Source organism: Staurois parvus, unplaced genomic scaffold (assembly GCF_062004578.1).
Source record: "Staurois parvus isolate SC_StPar_1 unplaced genomic scaffold, SC_StPar_1.0 ptg000449l, whole genome shotgun sequence".
Classification (NCBI taxonomy): Eukaryota; Metazoa; Chordata; class Amphibia; order Anura; family Ranidae; genus Staurois; species Staurois parvus.
The window spans coordinates 1,732,912-1,754,285 of NW_028318245.1; the positions used below are offsets into that span (position 1 = coordinate 1,732,912).

At 45.2% G+C, this 21,374-nt stretch overlaps 1 protein-coding gene across 1 annotated transcript in view; it reads left to right on the top strand.

The window, feature by feature from the left end:
- LOC149453263 (uncharacterized) overlaps positions 1-21,374 on the top strand; it is a 56,585-nt gene that overhangs the window by 28,508 nt on the left and 6,703 nt on the right. Inside the window, exons 7-13 of the mRNA XM_089688619.1 lie at positions 9,220-10,432; positions 16,861-16,930; positions 19,043-19,066; positions 19,492-19,611; positions 20,196-20,348; positions 20,756-20,897; positions 21,169-21,368. Of these exons, the coding sequence (XP_089544745.1) occupies positions 9,220-10,432; positions 16,861-16,930; positions 19,043-19,066; positions 19,492-19,611; positions 20,196-20,348; positions 20,756-20,897; positions 21,169-21,368 (1,922 nt within the window). The remainder of the gene's footprint in view (positions 1-9,219; positions 10,433-16,860; positions 16,931-19,042; positions 19,067-19,491; positions 19,612-20,195; positions 20,349-20,755; positions 20,898-21,168; positions 21,369-21,374) is intronic.

Sequence of the window (21,374 nt, forward strand, 5' to 3'; positions counted from 1 at the left end):
TGATGTCACACCTCCCAATCTTACCTGTCCCTCGGTCCAGCGGTGTCCTCACCACCGCTGGTTTCACAGGCCGTCTTCTCTCCCTGGTGCCGGCATCTTCACCTGGCTGTGACAGCTTGCGGCTTCCCAGCTGGGTGCCCACTGCGCATGCGTGAGAAGCGCTGCACTTTGTGAATGACCCCGTAGTCTTCTTGGACCTGTCGCATGTCCCAGAAGACTACAGGGAGGGAGGGGGACAACTTCCGCTTCCGATCGGGGTGGCAGGCAACCTGTGGCTCTCTAGCTGTTGTGGAACTACATTTCCCTTGAGGCATTGCAACATTACAAAACTGACAGTTACAGCTATGACTTGCAGAGGCATGATGGAACTTGTAGTCCTGCAACAGCTGGAGAGCCACAGGTTGCCTACCCCTGGCCTAGACTATCACAGCAGAAGTGGGAGTGGGTACCTGTCAAATTTGGGTACCCACTCTCCCCCCGCTCCCCAGTCCTTAATGGGGAGCGGGAGACTTAAAGTGGAACTTCCTCTTTTGGGTGGATCTCTGCTTTAATGGCTGGAGACCCGGCAGGGAATGGTTCTCTGAGGTGGCTCTGGGGGACATCGGCAGTCGGGGTGCTCGGATGGGTTCTTAGTTCACATTTCCAAATAACTTGAAAAGTTGGAGTACGCCTTAAAAAAAAAATTATTATTTGTAACAAATATTTAGATTTTTTTTTTTTGTAGATCATTCACCTAGCCCACCTGCCTCAGTGCAGCCAGAGGAACTGCTCATGCCTGAAGATATTCCACGTAAGCTGAAACAACTGTCATCCTTCGTTGTAAGAAATGTATAGAACGTTTGGACCTTTCTAAGTCGATGTGTTCTGTTTTTGATTCCTTTCTCTCTTTTGCAGACCATCGACTAAAACAAAGCTCAGAACAACTTGATGAGGACAGTTGTCACTCCACAGCCAATGAAAGTGAGTGAAAGAGTTATAGGTAAAGAGGACCGATCAGAGACCTACCCATCAGCTGCCGAGCAGTGCACATGTTAAAGTGCAGTCTGCAGAACTCCTATAAACATGGTGAACCTCTCACTGTAATAAACGCTTCATATTTATTCATCAATCCAGAAAACAGACCAGTCCTTCTGAGATGCAAACATCTCAACGCGTTTCGGTCTGGGTGAAACGCGTTGGAGGTGTTTGCATCTCAGATGGACTGGTCTGTTTGTTGGATTGATGAATAAATGGATATGAGATGTTTAATACACTGAGTTCACCGTCCTTTTTGGAGTTGCTGTAGAGTCGATCCCAGGAGTCTACGACTACAGAACCTGCTCCTGTCTTCGGTAGGAGTTGGGGGGGGATCAGAGCCTTGAGTGGAGCATCTACTCTATGTTCCACCACTGCAGCAAATATGCACCTCGGTGTCATCAAGGTCTGCTGCTCTCCTGTTTCTTGGGCACACAACTCTATAGACACTAGAGGGTATAGGTTGTGAGCACCTACCTTGCAGCGTCTGATAGGGTCATCCTGCAGCACTTAGTAATGGTATGGGTTGTCAGTGAGCACCTACCCTGCAGCATCTGATAGCAACCATGGAGCCACTGGGCTATAATTATAACATTTTACCCTTCAAGCGGTATTTAAACCCTCACAATGGTGAGATATTTCCCCCTTTTCTCCTTGTTACTATTGCCATGCTATTAATCAGTATTTTCCCCGAAAGACTAACATTTGCCCAGCAACCAGTTCAGTTCTTGCGGCACTTTCCTGAATGTCTTGATCCATGAGCACTCACTTTTGTGACCTCCCGCTTCATGTCCCTTGATTCTACATGCCCAGCTTATAATGCATAAGTGTGCCCACTGCAATGTAGATTGGTGGTCTCTTGTACCCTGCACCCAGCCTATAATGCGAAGGGTGCCCACGGTAATAATATCAGGTGGTCTCCTACGTCCCTGCACCCAGCCTATAATGTAACGAGTGCCCACGTTAATACTATCAGGTGGTCTCCTACGTCCCTGCACCCAGCCTATAATGCGAAGGGTGCCCATGGTGATACTATCAGGTGGTCTCCTGCATCCCTGCACCCAGCCTATAATGCGAAGGGTGCCCACGGTGATACTATCAGGTGGCCTCCTACGTCCCTGCACCCAGCCTATAATGCGAAGGGTGCCCACAGTAATACTACATCCCTGCACCCAGCCTATAATGCAAAGGGTGCCCACAGTAATACTACGTCCCTGCACCCAGCCTATAATGCGAAGGGTGCCAACAGTGATACTATCAGGTGGCCTCCTACTTCCCTGCACCCAGCCTATAATGTGATGGGTGCCCATGGTAATACTGTCAGGTGGTCTCCTATGTCCCTGCACCCAGCCTATAATGTGAAGGGTGCCCATGGTATTACTATCAGGTGGTCTCCTACGTCCCTGCACCCAGCCTATAATGCAAAGGGTGCCCATGGTAATACTATCAGGTGGCCTCCTACATCCCTGCACCCAGCCTATAATGTGATGGGTGCCCATTGTAATACTGTCAGGTGGCCTCCTACGTCCCTGCACCCAGCCTATAATGCGAAGGGTGCCCATTGTAATACTGTCAGGTGGCCTCCTACATCCCTGCACCCAGCCTATAACACGAAGGGTGCCCACGGTATTACTATCAGTGGCCTCCTATGTCCCTGCACCCAGCCTATAATGCGAAGGGTGCCCACGGAAATACTATCAGGTGGCCTCCTATGTCCCTGCACCCAGCCTATAATGCGAAGGGTGCCCACGGTAATACTATCAGGTGGCCTCCTACGTCCCTGCACCCAGCCTATAACACGAAGGGTGCCCACGGTATTACTATCAGGTGGCCTCCTACGTCCCTGCACCCAGCCTATAATGCAAAGGGTACAAAATCTCATAAGGGTATGCGCTAAATAAATATATATAAATCTATATATATATCACCATGTATTAAGTGTCCAAAAATACACTAGTGTCCAAGAACAAACTCAAAATATTCTCTGTGACTTCATAACACTGTGAATAATCCACCACCAAATGAATTAAATAAACTCACCAGAGCTATATGCTGATCCTCAGCCTACTCGATGTTGACGTCAGGAGGTTCTTTTCCCAGTGTTTGTCGGAGGTGATCCGCAGTGAGCGGGGATCGTTCATCACCTCATTGCTGTGCATTGCTGATTAAGCTGGTGTCTGTCTGGGCACCTTGTTTGTGAGTTGCTTGAGCTTTTATTAAATTTGCATATGTTTTAAACGTACTGCACCATCATGTTTTTTCCTTTGTCCCTGAGTGTGATTCATACATATATGGAGGTATGGAATTAAATGGAGAGATTCATCATGAGATCCTTGGCTGCTGAGTATTGCTCTTGGTAGTGATACGTTATCCCTCATACTGATTCACCATTATTGATTACCTGGACGTGATTAAGAATTACCACATCTAATATCTGGACATCGTTTACTCACCACTCCCAGAGCACAAGCGTTATTGCTGGTTTATAATTTGATCAGCATATAGCTCTGGTGAGTTTATTTAATTCATTTGGTGGTGGATTATTCACAGTGTTATGAAGTCACAGAGAATATTTTGAGTTTGTTCTTGGACACTAGTTTATTTTTGGACATTTAATATATGGTGATATATATAGATTTATATATATTTATTTAGCGCATACCCTTATGAGATTTTGTTCACTTTGCCAAATTAATTGTTTGTGTATATATTTTTTTGGTGGGTGTTGCTGTTGACACGTAGTTTATTATTTTAAAAAGAGTGTGGCGCTTTTTATTTTTATTTTGTACACTATATTGCGAAGGGTGCCCACGGTAATACTATCAGGTGGCCTCCTACGTCCCTGCACCCAGCCTATAATGCGAAGGGTGCCCACAGTAATACTACGTCCCTGAACCCAGCCTATAATGTGAAGGGTGCCCACGGTAATACTACGTCCCTGCACCCAGCCTATAATGCGAAGGGTGCCCACGGTAATACTACGTCCCTGCACCCAGCCTATAATGCGAAGGGTGCCCACGGTAATACTACGTCCCTGCACCCAGCCTATAATGCGAAGGGTGCCCACAGTAATACTATCACGTGGCCTCTTAAGCCAATAATGTGACGGTTCCCACGGTAATACTGTCAGGTGGTCTCCTACGTCCCTGCACCCAGCCTATAATGTGACGGGTTCCCACGGTAATACTGTCAGGTGGTCTCCTACGTCCCTGCACCCAGCCTATAATGCGAAGGGTGCCCATGCTAATACTATCAGGTGGTCTCCTACGTCCCTGCACCCAGCCTATAATGCAAAGGGTGCCCATGCTAATACTATCAGGGAGTCTCCTACGTCCCTGCACCCAGCCTATAATGCGAAGGGTGCCCATGGTAATACTATCAGGTGGCCTCCTATGTCTCTGCACCCAGCCTATAATGTGAAGGGTGCCCATGGTAATACTATCAGGGGGTCTCCTACGTCCCTGCACCCAGCCTATAATGCAAAGGGTGCCCACAGTAATACTATCTGGTGGCCTCTTACGTCCCTGCACCCAGCCTATAATGTGACGGGTTCCCACGGTAATACTGTCAGGTGGTCTCCTACGTCCCTGCACCCAGCCTATAATGTGAAGGGTGCCCATGGTAATACTATCAGGTGGCCTCCTACGTCCCTGCACCCAGCCTATAATGCGAAGGGTGCCCATGGTAATACTACGTCCCTGCACCCAGCCTATAATGCGAAGGGTGTCCACAGTAATACTATGTCCCTGCACCCAGCCTATAATGCGAAGGGTACCCACAGTAATACTACATCCCTGCACCCAGCCTATAATGCGAAGGGTGCCCATGGTAATACTATCAGGTGGCCTCCTACGTCCCTGCACCCAGCCTATAACGCGAAGGGTGCCCACGGTGATACTATCAGGTGGCCTCCTACGTCCCTGCACCCAGCCTATAATGCGAAGGGTGCCCACGGTAATACTACATCCCTGCACCCAGCCTATAATGTGAAGGGTACCCACAGTAACACTATGTCCCTGCACCCACCCTATAATGCGAAGGGTGCCCACAGTAATACTACGTCCCTGCACCCAGCCTATAATGCGAACGGTGCCTATGTTAATACTATCAGGTGGCCTCCTACGTCCCTGCACTCAGCCTATAATGTGAAGGGTGCCCATGGTAATACTATCAGGTGGCCTCCTACGTCCCTGCACCCAGCCTATAATGCGAAGGGTGCCCACAGTAATACTATCAGGTGGCCTCCTACGTCCCTGCACCCAGCCTATAACGCAAAGGGTGCCCACATATTACTATCAGGTGGCCTCCTATGTCTCTGCACCCAGCCTATAATGTGAAGGGTGCCCACGGTAATACTATCAGGTGGCCTCCTACGTCCCTGCACCCAGCCTATAATGCGAAGGGTGCCCACAGTAATACTACATCCCTGCACCCAGCCTATAATGTGATGAGTTCCCACGGTAATACTGTCAGGTGGTCTCCTACGTCCCTGCACCCAGCCTATAATGCGAAGGGTGCCCATGGTGATACTATCAGGTGGCCTCCTATGTCTCTGTACCCAGCCTATAATGCGAAGGGTGCCCATGGTAATACTATCAGGTGGCCTCCTATGTCCCTGCACCCAGCCTATAATGCGAAGGGTGCCCACGGTGATACTTTCAGGTGGCCTCCTACGTCCCTGCACCCAGCCTGTACTGTACATGTGTGCCCATTCTAATAGAGCCTCATCTGCTCCTTCCTCCCAAACCTTTAGGCTCCATTCACACCCGTGCGATTTTCAATGCGACTTGATGCGACTTTGGATGAGTGCGACCAAGGATGACTGTGCTGTACAAAGTCGCACACAAGTCACCTGCACATCATTCAGGTTGGTTTACATTGAGGTGTATGGCTCTCAAGTCGCATGAAGGTTGGACCAAAGTAATGCAGCAACTACTTTGAAATCGCACAGATATGAATGTTACTCACCGGGACACTTGGGATGCGACTTGTCTTGCAACTTGTGGACCCCAAATTCGCAATAAAAATATCTCACAAGTGTAAATAGGCTCTTACAGTCTCAGCCAGGAGTGAGCACATCAGGGTGGGCCCTGCATGGAAGCACAAGCACCCTATAGGTGTCAATACCAGGGGCGTAGATTAGGACTGCAAACACAGGCTGCCAAGACAAAGGGGACAGCAACAACGGACGGAAGTCCATTTTCTTTAACAAGGGTTTGATAACTCTTTCATTTTACCATTTTAGACCCAGAAAAAGCCTGCAAAGTGCTAGACCCAGTAACGGACACTGAAAATTCCCAAACTGCACCAGCCCAGCATCAAGAAGAAAGGCATCCGTACGTTAGGACGTCGCGGGGCAAAAGAAAAAGGACTCTTCTTCAGAGGAGACTAGCGACAAATAGTAACCAATTGCAGGACACCCTGGGAAAACTAATGGACATGTACAACAAACAAACTCAGGTTTTACATCAAAATAATTCCAGAGTTGCGGAAACCATCGTACATGAACTGCGACAGACCAATCAGAATTTACATCAGATAGCTGTCAACTTGGCTGAGCAGACGGCCGAACATAGAAATTTTTGTAACCAGTTACTTGAAGAACAGAGAAAGATCTCGCTGGCTTTACTAGTGTTGGTGGGGAATGCAACTCAGCTTGGCCCCGGAGGTCTGAACCTGCCACCGGACCTGCCTAATAATACGGACAATAACTCTCCTTCATAATGTCGTCCTTGTGTTGCTCCTTGGATTCTAGTTCTCAAATCGTTACATTGTTTCATTTCATTGTTATATATATATATGTTATTTGTTTTATATATATTATATCTCTATATATATTTGCTCATGTTTTGTCATTAAATCAAAAAAGTTGCAATTTTGAACAAGTCCCTGTGTAATATGTTATCAAAATTTTGAAAGTCAGACGGCGATGCTTTGAAGAAGTCTTTTTTATCTTTGAAAAACGAAATACTGATCCATGGTTTCATTTAGAAAATCTTGTAGTTGCTGCTTCAAAGAAACTTTGAATATTTGTGCAGACAATTCCATTTTTATTTGGTATTATCCTGCCTGTCAGCTACTCCCCTGTCGGAAACCCAATTTGTGAGTGTTTCCGTTGTTCGTATCAGTGGCCACCACCTCCTGGTCAGTGGGAATGCTGACGCCATTTGTACTCGTCGCTGTACCAGACGAGTCCCAGAAGCTGCCCAGTTGCTTCTTAAAAAAGACATTGAATAATTGCATATAATCAGATAATCCCTTTTTTACTTGTTATTATCCCACCTGTCCACTCCTCCCCAGCCAGAAGTCCGATTTGTTGAGTATTTCTATTGTTCAGCAAAGTTGCCACCACCTCCTGTTCAGTGGGCATGCTTGTGGGGTGTGTTGACAACAGACGTGTCCCGGAAGCTGCCCGCTGCACAGGAAACAGAGAGCGCTGACACGTCCCCTCCTCCTGAATATCTCTTTAATGTGCATGACTGTTGCTGAGCTCAGCAAGAGCTGTTTTTATCATCATCTGCTGCAATTGTGACTATACCCTTTAAAAAAAAAACTGTTGTTGTTTCTTCAAAGAAATGCTGAATATTTATGCAGATAATCCCCTTATTAGTAATTATCTTGCCTGTCAGCTCCTCCCCTGCCACAAGCCCGATTTGTGAGTGTTTCTATTGGTCAGCTCATTTGCCACCACGTCTTGTTCAGTAGGCTTGCTTGCGGGGCGCGTTGACATCATTCGTACTCGTTACTGCAACAGACTAGTCTGCTCACTGCACCATGTCTTAGGAAAAAGAGAGTGTTGACATGTTGTCCCCCCCCACATAACTCTTTACTGCTGTTGATCTCAGAGAGAACACCTTTTATTCCATCCCCATGTGCTGTTAGCATGTCTGCGAATATACCTTTTAGAAGTACCTATCGTTGCTTCTTCAAAAAGACACTGAATAATTGTGTAGATAATCCCTTTTTTACTTGTTATTAACCCATCTGTCCTCCCCAGCCAGAAGCCCGATTTGTTGAGAATTTGTATTGTTCAGCAAAGTTGCCACCACCTACTGTTCAGTGAGCATGCTTGTGGGGTGCGTTGACATCATTTGTACTCATCACTGTAACAGACTTGTCCCGGAAGCTGCCCACTGCATAGGAAGTGGAGAGTGCTCATACGTCCCCTCCTGCATAATTCTTTGCTACGCACGGCTGTTGTTGAGCTCAGACAGCTCCTTTTATCCCGTACCCATCTGCTGTGAGCGCACCTGTGAATATAACTTTTAGAAGTACCTATAGTTGCTTCTTCAAAAAGATATGGAATAGTTGTGCATAATTCGTATTTGTCACTGTGACAGATTAGTCCCGGAAGCTGCCTACTGCACCATGACATAGGAAACTGAGAGTGCTGACACGTCCCTTCCTCCTGCATAACTCTTGACTGCGCATAGCTGTTGTTGTACTTAGACCTCCTTTTATTCTTTGCCCATTTGCTATGAGCATGCCTGTAAATGTTTACCAAACAGTCCATCAGATACGTTCCACCCCCATGTTTGTATTGTGACAGCGCTGGTACTGGACAAGTGCCTAGTGTCAAAGGTCAGAAATAAATAATATTCATCACATGCATGTATAGCTAAGCACCATCCTGTGATAATGAAAGAAAAATAATTCCATCAATGAAGAGGTGATGAGGTGGAAAAGTCTGCATTGCTGTCTAATAAAAACATCATCAACATATCTACCCCACAATCTCATATCTGGCAAAAATGTTTGCCAGGCACCCTGTCAGACATGTTCCTCACCCCTGTTTGTATTGTGACAATTCTGGTATTGGCCAAATGCCTGGTGTTCAAGGTCAGCTCTAAATAATATTTATCCCAAGCTGTGATGAGGTGAAAACATCCACTTTGCTGTCTAATAAAAACATCATCAATGTATCTACCCCACCATCTCATATCTGGCAAAAATGTTTGTTAGGCACCCTGTCAGACATGTTCCTCACACCTATGTTTGTAATGTGACAACGCTGGTATTGGCCAAATGCCTGGTGTTCAAGGTCAGCTCTAAATAATATTTATCCCAAGCTGTGATGAGGTGAAAACGTCCGCTTTGCAGTCTAATAAAAACATCAACGTATCTAACCCACCATCTCAGTTGCTTACCAGATTTAATGCCTTTGATATAATAATTTTAATTAAAAAATATATTTATCGCCAACAGGAGGAGAATGGGTCCAGAATTTCTCGGAGGGACATCTTTTATATTCGGATTATTCTGCACAAGATAATGGCATCACGCAGTATTCTTCAGGAGCAAAACGAGTAACTACCAATATTTATGACAGACGTGAATCTCAAGATAGATCAATGGCTTCTTATCATCGGGAGGCTCTTGAGAAGTCACATATGGATATCAGAATAATCTATCCAAGACCTCATAATGCGGACACATCCTCGGATCCATCTAATCGGGAGAGATCACCGTCTAGTAATCTAGACACACACACAGATGATAAAACATTTCTCTGTTCTGGAATTAACTGCTCTTCTATATCAGAATTATCTTCTGTAGATCAAAGGATACACACACATGACCGTCCTTTCTCATGTTCACGGTGCGAGAAGAGTTTCACTCGAGGGCAACACCTTCTTAGACACCAGAGAATTCACACAGGTGAACGTCCTTTTCAGTGTTCAGAGTGTGAAAAACGTTTCACTCAGAAAGGAGACCTTCTTAGACACCAGAGAATTCACATGGGCGAGCGTCCGTTTTCCTGTACAGACTGCGGGAAATCTTATGTTCAGAAAGTAAACCTTCTTAGGCACCAGAAAATTCACACTGGGGAGCGCCCATTCTCCTGTTCAGAGTGTGGGAAATCTTATGTTCAAAAAGTAAATCTTCTTAAACACCAGAAAATGCACATGAACAAACATCTTTTATCTTGTTTAGAGTGTGGGGAATGTTTTCCTAGGAAAGGGAGCCTTCTTAGACACCAGCGAAGTCACACTGGCAACCATCCTTTCTCGTGTTCAGAGTGCGGGAAATGTTTCAACGAGAATGCAAAACTTCTTAGGCACCAGAGAAGTCACACGGGCGAGCGTCCTTTTCAATGTTCAGAGTGCGGGAAAGGTTTCATTCAGAAAGGAGATCTTCTTAGACACCATAAGATTCACACGGGGGAGCACCCTTACTGCTGTGGAGAATGCGGGAAATCTTACGTTCAGAAAGGACACCTTCTTATACACCAGAGAAGTCACACGGGCGAGCGTCCGTTTCCCTGTCCAGAGTGTGGGAAATGTTTTGCCGACAAAGGACTCCTTCACAGACATCAAAAAATTCACACCGGTGAGCGTCCTTTTTCCTGTACAGAGTGCGGGAAATGTTTTAATCAAAAAGTAATACTTCTTAGGCACCAGAGAGTTCATGAGGGCAGGTGAACTTTTTATACATGTGTGGAAAATGTTTTCTTCAGAAACCACACTTTTGGAATCACTGGAGGGGTCACTATGTGAGAATCCTCTCTGAAAAATGTTTTGTATTGAAATCAGATTGTACATCAAAAATCCATATTCACTGCTGCCTATGACAGATGTCTGGCTGAAAATCACTGAATTCATCATCAGAACAATTGTGAGGAAAATTTTAGTACTCGTCACTTTTTTTCCTTTTTTTTTTTTTTTTAATAAGTAAGTATGGATGTAAATGTATTATTATGTAAGCCCGTTTGCAGGCCCCAAATAAAATAATCTGCACAGCCTCAAGCTTTTGTTCATTATTAAGATAACCCTTCATCTTCCATTAACCCCTCCAGAGGATTCCCCCCCCCCCCTTCCTGACCAGGCCGTCTGTTGCGTTATGGCGCTGCGTTATTTTAACCGCCTCCCACCCGCCATATAAGGAAATGACGGCTGCAAGGCAGTTCTCTCATTCTGGGAGGAAATCTTATGACGGCCTCCCACTCTACCCGCGCCTGCGTGGCTCAGGGGGCGCGCAGCAGGGTGATCGGTGGTGCGCTGTAAATAAGGAAATGCCGGTTATCGGCATTTCTCTCCTCACGAGCTGTCATGCTGACAGAGGAGGAGAGGAGAGCCGGTAATCGGCATTCCTCGGAGGGGACATCTACACTGATCATCAGTGCCACCTGTCAGTGTCCATCAATACCAGCTGCCAGTGCCCATCAATGCCACATATCAGTGCCCATCTGAGGTGCCTTTCAGTGTCGCCTATCAGTGCTGCCAGTCAGTACCACCTATCAGTGCCATATATGAGTTCTCCCTTTCAGTGCCCATCGGTGATGCCTGTCAATGCCCATCAGTGCCACCTATCAGTGCCCATCAGTGCAGCCTATCAGTGCCATATACTGTATGAGTGCTGCCTTTCAGTGCCCATCGGTGATGCCTGTCAATGCCCATCAGTGCCACCTATCCGTGCCCATCAGTGCAGCCTATCAGTGCCATATACTGTATGAGTGCTGCCTTTCAGTGCCCATCGGTGATGCCTGTCAATGCCCATCAGTGCCACCTACCAGTGCCTCCTCATCAGTGCAGCCTATCAGTGCCCTATATGAGTGCTTCCTTTCAGTGCCCATCGGTGATGCCTGTCAATGCCCATCAGTGCCACCTACCAGTGCCTCCTCATCAGTGCCGCCTATCAGTGCCCATCACTGCAGCCTCATTAGCACACATCAGTGAAGGAGAAAAATCACTTATTTATAAAATTATATAACAAAAACTGAGAAAAAACCTAATTTTTTAAAAACATTTTCAGTTGTTTTTGGTTTGTTTAGCAAAAAAATAATAAAAAACCTGAGGTGATTAAATACCACCAAAATAAAGCTCTGTCTCAAAACAATGATAAAAATGTCATCTGGGTACAGTGTTGCATGACCGCGCAAATGTCATTCAAAGTGCAACAGTACTGAAAGCTGAAAATTCGCCTGAGCAGGAAGGGGGTATAAGTGCCCTGTAGACAAGTTGTTAACTGACAATTGCGCAGTTACGCAACGCCGCACCCAAATGAAATTTACATCTTTTTTTTTCCAACGAATAGAGATTTATTTTGGTGGTATTTGATCGCCTGTGTGGTTTTTATTTTTTTGCGCTATGAAAAAAATAAAAATACTTTTTTGAGAAAAAATATTTTTTTGGCTTTTTGCTATTAAACATGTCCAACAAAAAAATTTAAAAAATCAAATTTCGTCATAAATTTCAGCCAAAATGTATTCTGCGACATGTCTTTGCAAAAAAAAAAATCCTGATACGTGTAAATTAATTGTTTGCGTGATTTTTACAAATGGTGATATATATATACTGGGATTTTTTTTTTTTCAACTAGTAATGGCGGCGATCAGCGACTCATAGCGGGACTGCAGCGGACATTCTGACACTGGAGGGGGGGGGGGGGAGCTGACTTGGTGTCACTGACATCCCCAGTGACACCAATACAGTGATCAGTGCTGATAAAAAGCACTGACACTGTACTAATGGCACTGGGCAGGAAGGGGTTAACATGAGGGGCAATCAAAGGGTTAACTGTGCGCCGTTTTACTTTGGTCTGTGTGCTTCACTGTAAACACACTGCAAATCCGTGTGCACGAGCTGACAGGGAGGAGAACTGTTTTGCTTACTAACAGTTCTACCCCCCCCCCCCCCCCCCGTCGGAGATGCTCGGCAATCACCGAGCGCCGGTGAGTAATCACCAGCTGGGACCCAGAGATTGACCGCCACGGCCGGAAGTGGCGGTGGAAATGCAAAATCCTGTATATACACATGATTTTGCGCACCCGTGCCGCCCTGTAGCAGTATATCTACTATAGGGTGGACAGGAAGTGGTAAACAGCTCTGTACATCAGATAATAAAGGACCACAAATCACACAGTACAAACCTATGCTGGAGAGCAGTGGTCTCCTAACGGATGTGGCCTTTTGCTTGCTTTTATCCGGCCCTCAGGACCCTGTTTCAATCACTGACACCAAAGATGGGGCACAATTCCTCCCAATGAGAAAACAATGGGGCACAACTCCTTCCGATGAGACCAACGATGGGGCACAATTCCTCCCAATGAGACAACAATGGGGCACAACTCCTTCCAATAAGACCCACGATGGGGCACAATTCCTCCCAATGAGACAACGATGGGGCACAACTCCTTCCAATGAGACCAACGATGGGGCACTATTCCTCCCAATGAGACCAACGATGGGGCACAATTCCTCCCAATGAGACAACAAAGGGGCACATCTCCTTCCAATGAGACCAACGATGGGGTACAATTCCTCCCAATGATACCAACATTGGGGAGCAGTTCCTCTCAATGAGATCAATGATGGGGCAAAATTTCTCTCCTTGACACCAAAGATGGGGCAATGTTTACTGATGCCATGAGATTTTCTACTTCCGATGGTCACAGTCCGCCCCCCTAAGATCTGAAGGACAGTAAACTGGCCCTTTGTTTTGCAAGTTTGGAGACCTCTGCTGTTAAACAGGAAAAAGAAGAAGAGGTCCTGTCCTGAAAGTGCTTAACGTAGAAGAAGTGGAGATGTAGGAGGACATAGTGAAGGTTGATTGAGGTAAGAGGGGGTAGTTACTAGTCGGGGGTGGATAGTTTATTCCAGGGTTTGTCAACCAGGATTCCTCCAGAGACTGAGGGTTCCTCCAGAGGCTGCTAGGGGTTCCTTGAGCAATTTCTGCTTCTCAGATAAATTCCCAATGACACCATAGATCCTTTTAGCTATCTCTAAGGGGGTATTTCCTCTCAGTGACCACAAGTGCAAGGAGCATTCTTCCCACCGACCATCACACTAATGTATCATGAGTTGTAGCTATAGTCATTTCTAGCAGGGGTTCCCTGAGACCAGAAAGTTATTTCAAAGGTTCCTCTCTTGAAAAAGTTTAGAATGGCTGGTTTATTCTGTATCTGAAGATGAGATGCACTTCACGTGTTTCCTTCAGAAGAAATGGAGCTTGAAGGAGATTTCAGTTTAGTAGAAGAAGCTATCTAATGAGCTCTTCACCCCTTGGACAAGAAACATCTTAAAAAGGAATTTCAGATAGTCAAGAAATATACATAAAGTATATGTCAAGTGAACATTGTGTAAGGATTTTATTAGGGATGCACTGAAATTTTTGTGGCCAAAACACCCCTTTCGGCCATCATCCAAAATAAAAAAAAAAAAAAAAAACGATACAGGTGCCGAAAAAACCCCGCCCCTCGCCACCACCGACCGCCAGACGCCGCCACCACCAGCCAACGCCCGGTAGTTCTCAGTCTTACCTGAGAAACCATCAATCCTGGCGCTGGGCATAGAGATGAGTGAAGGAAAGATGGCCACCACTCAGAAAAATTGAGTTGTTGCCATTGTTGACCCATCAGATTTTATCTTTCATTCTCTAAAAGGGAGAGGCAAAAACGGGCAAATGGCAGGGGTCAGTGATTGCAAGAAACAGTCAGCTGACAGTACAGGCTGAGATATAGGGTAACAGTCAGAGGCTCATCGACCATGTACAGGTAACGAATATCTGAATGATGCAAACTACTGTAACAAATTTTGACATTGGTCTACAATATACTAGAGCTGGATAATTAAGCATCCAAGATGTCCTTTTTTTAACCCCTTCCATACCGGGCACTTTTCACCCCTTCCTGCCCAGGCCAATTTTCAGGTTTCAGCGCTCACACTTTGAATGACAATTGCACGGTCATACAATATTGTACCCAAACTAAAATTTTATCATTTTCTTCACACAACTAGAGCTTTCTTTTGGTGGTATTTAATCACCACTGGGGGTTTTATTTTTTGCTAAATTAACAAAAAAAGACCAAAAATTGTGAAAAAAAACCAAGTTTTTCTTTGTTTCTGTTATAAAAGTTTGCAAATAAATAATTGTTCTTCATAAATTTAGGCCGAGATGTATTCTGCTACATGTCTTTGGTGAAAATAACCCAAATTAGGATGTATTATTTCGTTTGTAGGAAAGTTATAGAGTTCACAAACTATGGTATAGATCTGAATATTGATCAATCCTGAAGTACTGACAGCCAATCTAATTTCTTGAGGTCCAAGAATGTCAGAACAGTACAGATATCCCCCAAATGACCCCTTTTTGCAGAGTAGACAGTCCGACGTACATCATAAGAGGCATGGCAAATTTTTTGAAGTTGTTTTTTTTTTGTCATAATTTTTCGGAAAATGAAAAAATTTAAATTATTTTCACAATTTATTTTTTACATACTGTCACAAGTGCAGTACAGCGTCACCATATAACTGGCATGGCGGTGATCAGGAACACTGTCTGGTGACAGTATGAAAAAAAAATTATTTTTTTTATTTTTATTTTGTATTAAATTTTTTTTCTATTTTTAAGATTTTTTTTTTATATTCCACTATGACCAAAGTAGTACAATGTTACCATAGTAATTACTTTGCTATAAGCAAGCATTTCCCTGAATGACATCAATTCATTCAGGGTTTTTTTTTTTCTTGTGCTTAGCTGTGATTTTGCCACGGCTAATCACATGACACAGTGATGGCCCAGCTTGTGCATATGATCGCTGTGACCATTCACAGCTAGACACACTAGTATACAATGGATGGCATGAATGAAGCCATCCATTGTATACAACTGTCATGTGACCTGCTGTGATTGGTCACAGCAGGTCACACGGTACTGGCAACGGGGCCGGTACTTAGATCTGTCATTGGCCGTGTCCAAGGTACACGGCCGGTGACAGATCACGCCACAGCGCGGCTCAGCAGGCGCGCAAACTGCGCATGCCCAAAAGGACGCCATATGGCGTCCACCTGGAAAGGTGAGGGATTTTGCCGGTCACCACTCGGCCATAAACCGGGCGAGATAAGGTTAAGCTGAACATATCCAAATTTTTAATGCTTTGCTGTAAGATTTTCCATATTTTTTTTATGTTTGTTGGCACTCTCTCATCCCTCTCCAAGCTCCCATGTTGTTATGTTGTCACCCTGAGAGGTGACATGGGTTCATACAAGGTGTGGTGTCTAAGCACCAGCCAGTTTTCACCAGAGTTCCTCAAGGTGGAGATGGGGTTCACTGCATCTGGCACCAGGTCGCTGTCCCACCAAGGGGTGAGCTAGGACAAGAAAGCTACGGTGTTGGAACATTACATTAAATATTAGGCAAAAGAGTAGTCAGACCCAGGAATACGTTGTGGTCAGGCAGCAAAGGGATGACCAGGTCCAAGCAAAAGTTGTGAAACTTCCATGTTGACAAGTGACATGGGTTCACCCAAGGTGTGGTGTCTAAGCACCAGTCAGTTTTCACTAGAGTTCCTGATGGTGAAGATGGTATTCACTGCATGCTGTTGCCAGGTCACTGTCCCACCAAGGGGTGAGCAAGGACAAGAATGCCATGGTGTGGGGACATTAAGCTAAATACGTGGTGGTATCAAAAAGTCTTGAGACTTTTGTTTTTAGTTTTGTAACACGCCAACAGATGGCAGCACAAGGCTGCACACACAGTCACAGGGAGCAGCAATCTTCATAAGTCAGTGTGCCAAAAGACATCATCCTGTGTACATCGGGAGCTGTGCAACTGGTGCTATTCAGACCACATGCATTATCATCTGAGCTCTCTGTGACTGTAGTGCAACCTTGTGCTGCCATCTGTTGGCGTGTTACAAAACTAGTCTTGAAACTGTATGAAATCTCCTCGTACATGACTCTATGAGCTTGCCTGAGCCTTCAATATGACTGGCTCTCACAAAGGTAGCCTCATTTTTGTCGCCAGAATCTTACTAGTGTGTGCTAAGCGGTAGCTGTAAAAGTAGAACAAATTTTGGCTAGGTTCAAGCTTCCCCAAAATCGTAATACTACGACCTGGTCCTTCCAGGTGCTCCAATATGCAATTCTCCACCTTCTATGGAAAGGTCGAAGGCTGTAATACTCCTTGGTTGTACATGGTGATGAGAGACTTCAGGCTGCTTTTGACAATGTGTATGAGACACCTGAGGATGTTTCCTCCTAATGCATCAAGCCAGATATGTCACTGAGATCTACTGAAGGGTGTTGTCAGCACCTGTGGTAGTGAGCGCTATTGATCCTCAACTTGGGGTTCCCCAAGACGAGGAGTCTAAGCCCCAGGCTGCTTGTTCACCAGAGCCCCTGATGGTGGGGATGGAATGGCAGCAAGCTGGGACCAGGTCGCGGCCACCAGGTACACCCAGCTGAGGTGGAGAAGACCACTCGCGGGAGCAGACAAACAGAATCCCATAGGCAAGCCAAGGTCAGGACAGACGGAAACCAAGCAAGGTCAGAGACCGCCACTGGGGTCGGTACACAAGTAGTCAACATAGGATTCAGACACAGGAACTCCAACAAGTAGGAAGTTGCTCAGGCAAAGTAGCCTAGTCCGAGCACCTCTTATATAGACAGGCAGAAAAGGAGGCGGGACAGGAAGTGATGGAAGGGAAGGAAATAAAACCCAGGAGGACAGCAGATGACGCCTATAGATGAGCACAGACAAACATATGAGTAGGGATCAGGAACAGGACTGCAGCAAAAAAGGTAAGAACACAAACGAAACTGCAGGCTAACTTGTGACAGAACCCCCTGTCTTACGAGGTCTCCCCACTCTTTTAGGGCCAGGGTTAAGGGGAAACTTCTGATGAAAAATTTCCACCAGACGGGGAGCAGAAAAATCCGTAGAAGGAATCCAACACCTCCCCTCAGGACCATATCCCTTCCAGTCAATTAGATACAAGAGCTTCCCTCTGACGAATTTAGAATCCAAGATTTGGTTTATTTTTTTCATCTCAAAGAAGTTTACAGTAAGGAAGAATCAGTAGAAGGTGTTCATTCTAAGAGCAGAGAGATTCTTCTCCAGTCTACATACTTCAGAGTTGAGTTGGACACACTTACTGGCTTAGAGATCCCCCAAAAAAATACATTTGTTGGGTCATAGCCAACGTACAAGAAACAGAAAAGCAGAATTTTGATTTGGTTCCCATGCTGCTCATGGTATATAACTCATATGATTGTGACAGATAATGTGGAAACAATGTTTCCAGGTACAGGGCGGGTGTCTATATATTTGATGGTCTTAAAGGAAACTTCTGTTGAGAGCTAATTGAAGGCTATGCTACGGGAAGGCATATACTGCCAAGGAACATGAAACTTCACTGTGTTTTTAGTGGAGGACAGGTAGAGTGTGGTGTGGTCTGGAGTGTGATGGTTGCCCTCAGTGTGATGGTTGGCTTCCAACACAAACCTAAGACCATAGAACAGCAATTCTCAATCAGGGTTCCATGGAACCTTAGCACTCCTCCAGAGATTGCTAGGGGTTCCTTGAGCTGTGGCTGAATGACCTCCCATTTGATGGTGCCTGCATAATTCCAGGGTCAATTTGGCTGAGCCTGCTGCATGAACCCAAAGCCTGTCTGTAAAAGTGGCATTCTGATCACCACTGCAATGAGATATTCTTCCCAATTGCCACCATTGAATTGGTTTTAGTAGTTGTTTCCTGGGACCTGAAAATTATTTCAAGGGTTCCCCTGGGGTAAAAAGGTTGAGAAAGGCTTGAAACTTTGGCATGAAGGATTCAATTTACCTACCAGCATGTCTTTGCAGCACAGTGGCTAAATGGTTAGCACTTCTGCCTGGCAGTACTAGGGTCATTGGTTCGAATCCCAGCCACGGCACCACCTGCCTGGAGTTTGCATGTTCTCCCTGTGACTGCATAGGTTTCCTCCCACACGCCAAAGACATGCTGGTAGGTTTATTGAATCCTGTCTAAATTGGCCCTAGCATGTGTATGAATGAATGTGAGTTAGGGACCTTAGATTGTACGCCCCTTGAGGGTTAGGGACTGATGTGAATGTACAATATATATGTAAAGCGCTGTGTACATTGACGGCGATATATAAGTACCTAAAATAATAAATAAAAGAAGGCTGTAAATCCTCTATTCTCCTCTAGGTGATCTTATAGCAAGTGGAACTCGCTCACAGGATCTCTCTATGGACACTTCAGACAGGAAGTGATGTAATGTACAAACAGGAAGAAGAGAGGAGACATTGCTGGAACTGGCAGCAGAGGAGGTAATAAGATATTTTATTAAATGGCTTTCTGTAGCTCTGACAAATACTGCAGCGCTGTACAGAGAACACTGAGCCAGTCACATCAGTCTCTGTACCAGAGGAGCTTACACTCTAATGCCCCCTCCCTCACAGTCACACACTATTATTATTATAATACATTTATATAGTGCTGACATATACCACTTCGCTGTACAGCGATCACTGAGCCAGTCCCATCAGTCTCTGTAACAGAGGAGCTTACACTCTAATGCCCCCTCCCCCACAGTCACACACTATTATTATTATACAAAAAGTAACATATTTTGCTACATATAGTAAAATATTTTTTTAAAGGTGATATAATATTTTATTCACATCGATCACAATGTATAAGACGCAATCTCAAATATCAGATTGGATAATAGTCAACTAATATCCATCTATAGAAAAGAAAGTCCTATATGGATCATATGACCACATCCATGAGGTTGGGCAAGAAGTGGAGTCACATGACTGAGAGGATATTGGACCTCACCCTGGAGATCATCTACCTGCTGACCGGAGAGGTGAGGAGGATTCTGGGAGGACACATGACATCACTCTCATCTCTATTAATAAAACACAGACCTGACCGAGGAGGATTCTGGGAGGTCACATGACATCACTCTTATCTCTATATATAAAACACAGACCTGACCGGAGAGGTGAGGAGGATTCTGGGAGGTTACATGACATCACTCTTACCTCTATTAATAAAACACAGACCTAACCAGAGAGGTGAGGAGGATTCTGGGACGTCACATGACATCACTCTCATCTCTATTAATAAAACACAGACCGGAGAGGTGAGGGGTATTCTGGGAGGTCACATGACATCACTCTCATCTCTATTAATAAAACACAGACCTGACCGGAGAGGTGAGGATTCTGGGAGGTCACATGACATCACTCTTACCTCTATTAATAAAACACAGACCTAACCGGAGAGGTGATGAGGGTCCTGGAAGGTCACATGACGTCACTCTTATCTCTATATATAAAAAACAGACCTGACCGGAGAGGTGTGGAGGATTCTGGGATGTCACTCTGAAGAAGTGAATATAATTCTAGCAATGTAGGCAGTGATAATTTTCAGTTTCTGTTTTAATAGGATTATGAATTGGTGAAGAAGACATCTAATGAGAGCCTTCCACCCAGCACCCATCTCCAGATATCATACCAACTTCACTCCCTGATACCTGAGAGGAACAAAAGGAATATTCTAGAACTCATCAGCAAAATCACTGAACTGCTGATGGGGGAGGTGAGGAGATCTAAGCATAAAGAAAATGAACCCCCCCTTCCGGCTTCCTAGGGTTGGCTAACCTAAAACTCCCAACCAAGCCAGTTCATACTTGCCTGTCTGGAGTAGTTCCTTCATGAAGAAACATCCTCCAGCCCCTTTCACCTGGAACTTCCTATAGACTTGAACCATGCTCCTATAGTAAAGACTTAACCAAAGAGTTCCCATCCTCTGTATTGGAAGAGTCTACCGTGTCCCCACTCTCTGAACTGGCAAGATACCACAGAGGGACATCACAGCAACCGTCGTAGGTAGCTGGTTAGAAAACAAAATTCCTTCCAGACTGTATGAGATGATCTTCTAGTCTTGACATTTCGGTGCTCACATTTTAAAGATGTTCCACCATCTCTTTTGTTCCTTTAATTTAGAATGAAGAACCGATGTATATGAAAGTTGAAGTTAAAGAGGAAGAAGAGGAGACATATGTGATGGATTGTAAGCAGTCTACAGAGAAGGTCAAGATGATGGTGGCAACCAAACTGGAGGAACCTTCTCTAGATCGCAGCACAGGTAAAGACCACAAAAAATGGCATATGAATGACTGATTTGTAGATATTAATATAACCAGGTAAGATGATGGAGGAGAGGGAGTACTTATATATAAAGAACACAAGGACCTCTACAAGGACGTCATGATGGAGGATCAGCCGCCCCTCATATCACCGGTAAGAGGAGACTTTATTGTAAAGGAAAGAGCAGTACGGAGAGTCCACCTAGATCCCCCATCATCTGATAAACACATAGAAACAATGGATTCAATCAGTGTGTGTGTTTCCTACAGATGGATCCAGTCATGGGAACCCACCAGAGAGATGTCCCCGTCCTCCGTATTCCCGGGATTCCACACAGGAAGATCACACCATCTCTCACCATCATCAGGTAGATGGATCCAGTCATGGGAACCCACCAGAGAGATGTTCCCGTCCGCCCTATTCCCTGGATTCTACACAGGAAGATCGTACCATCCCTCACCATCATCAGGTAGAT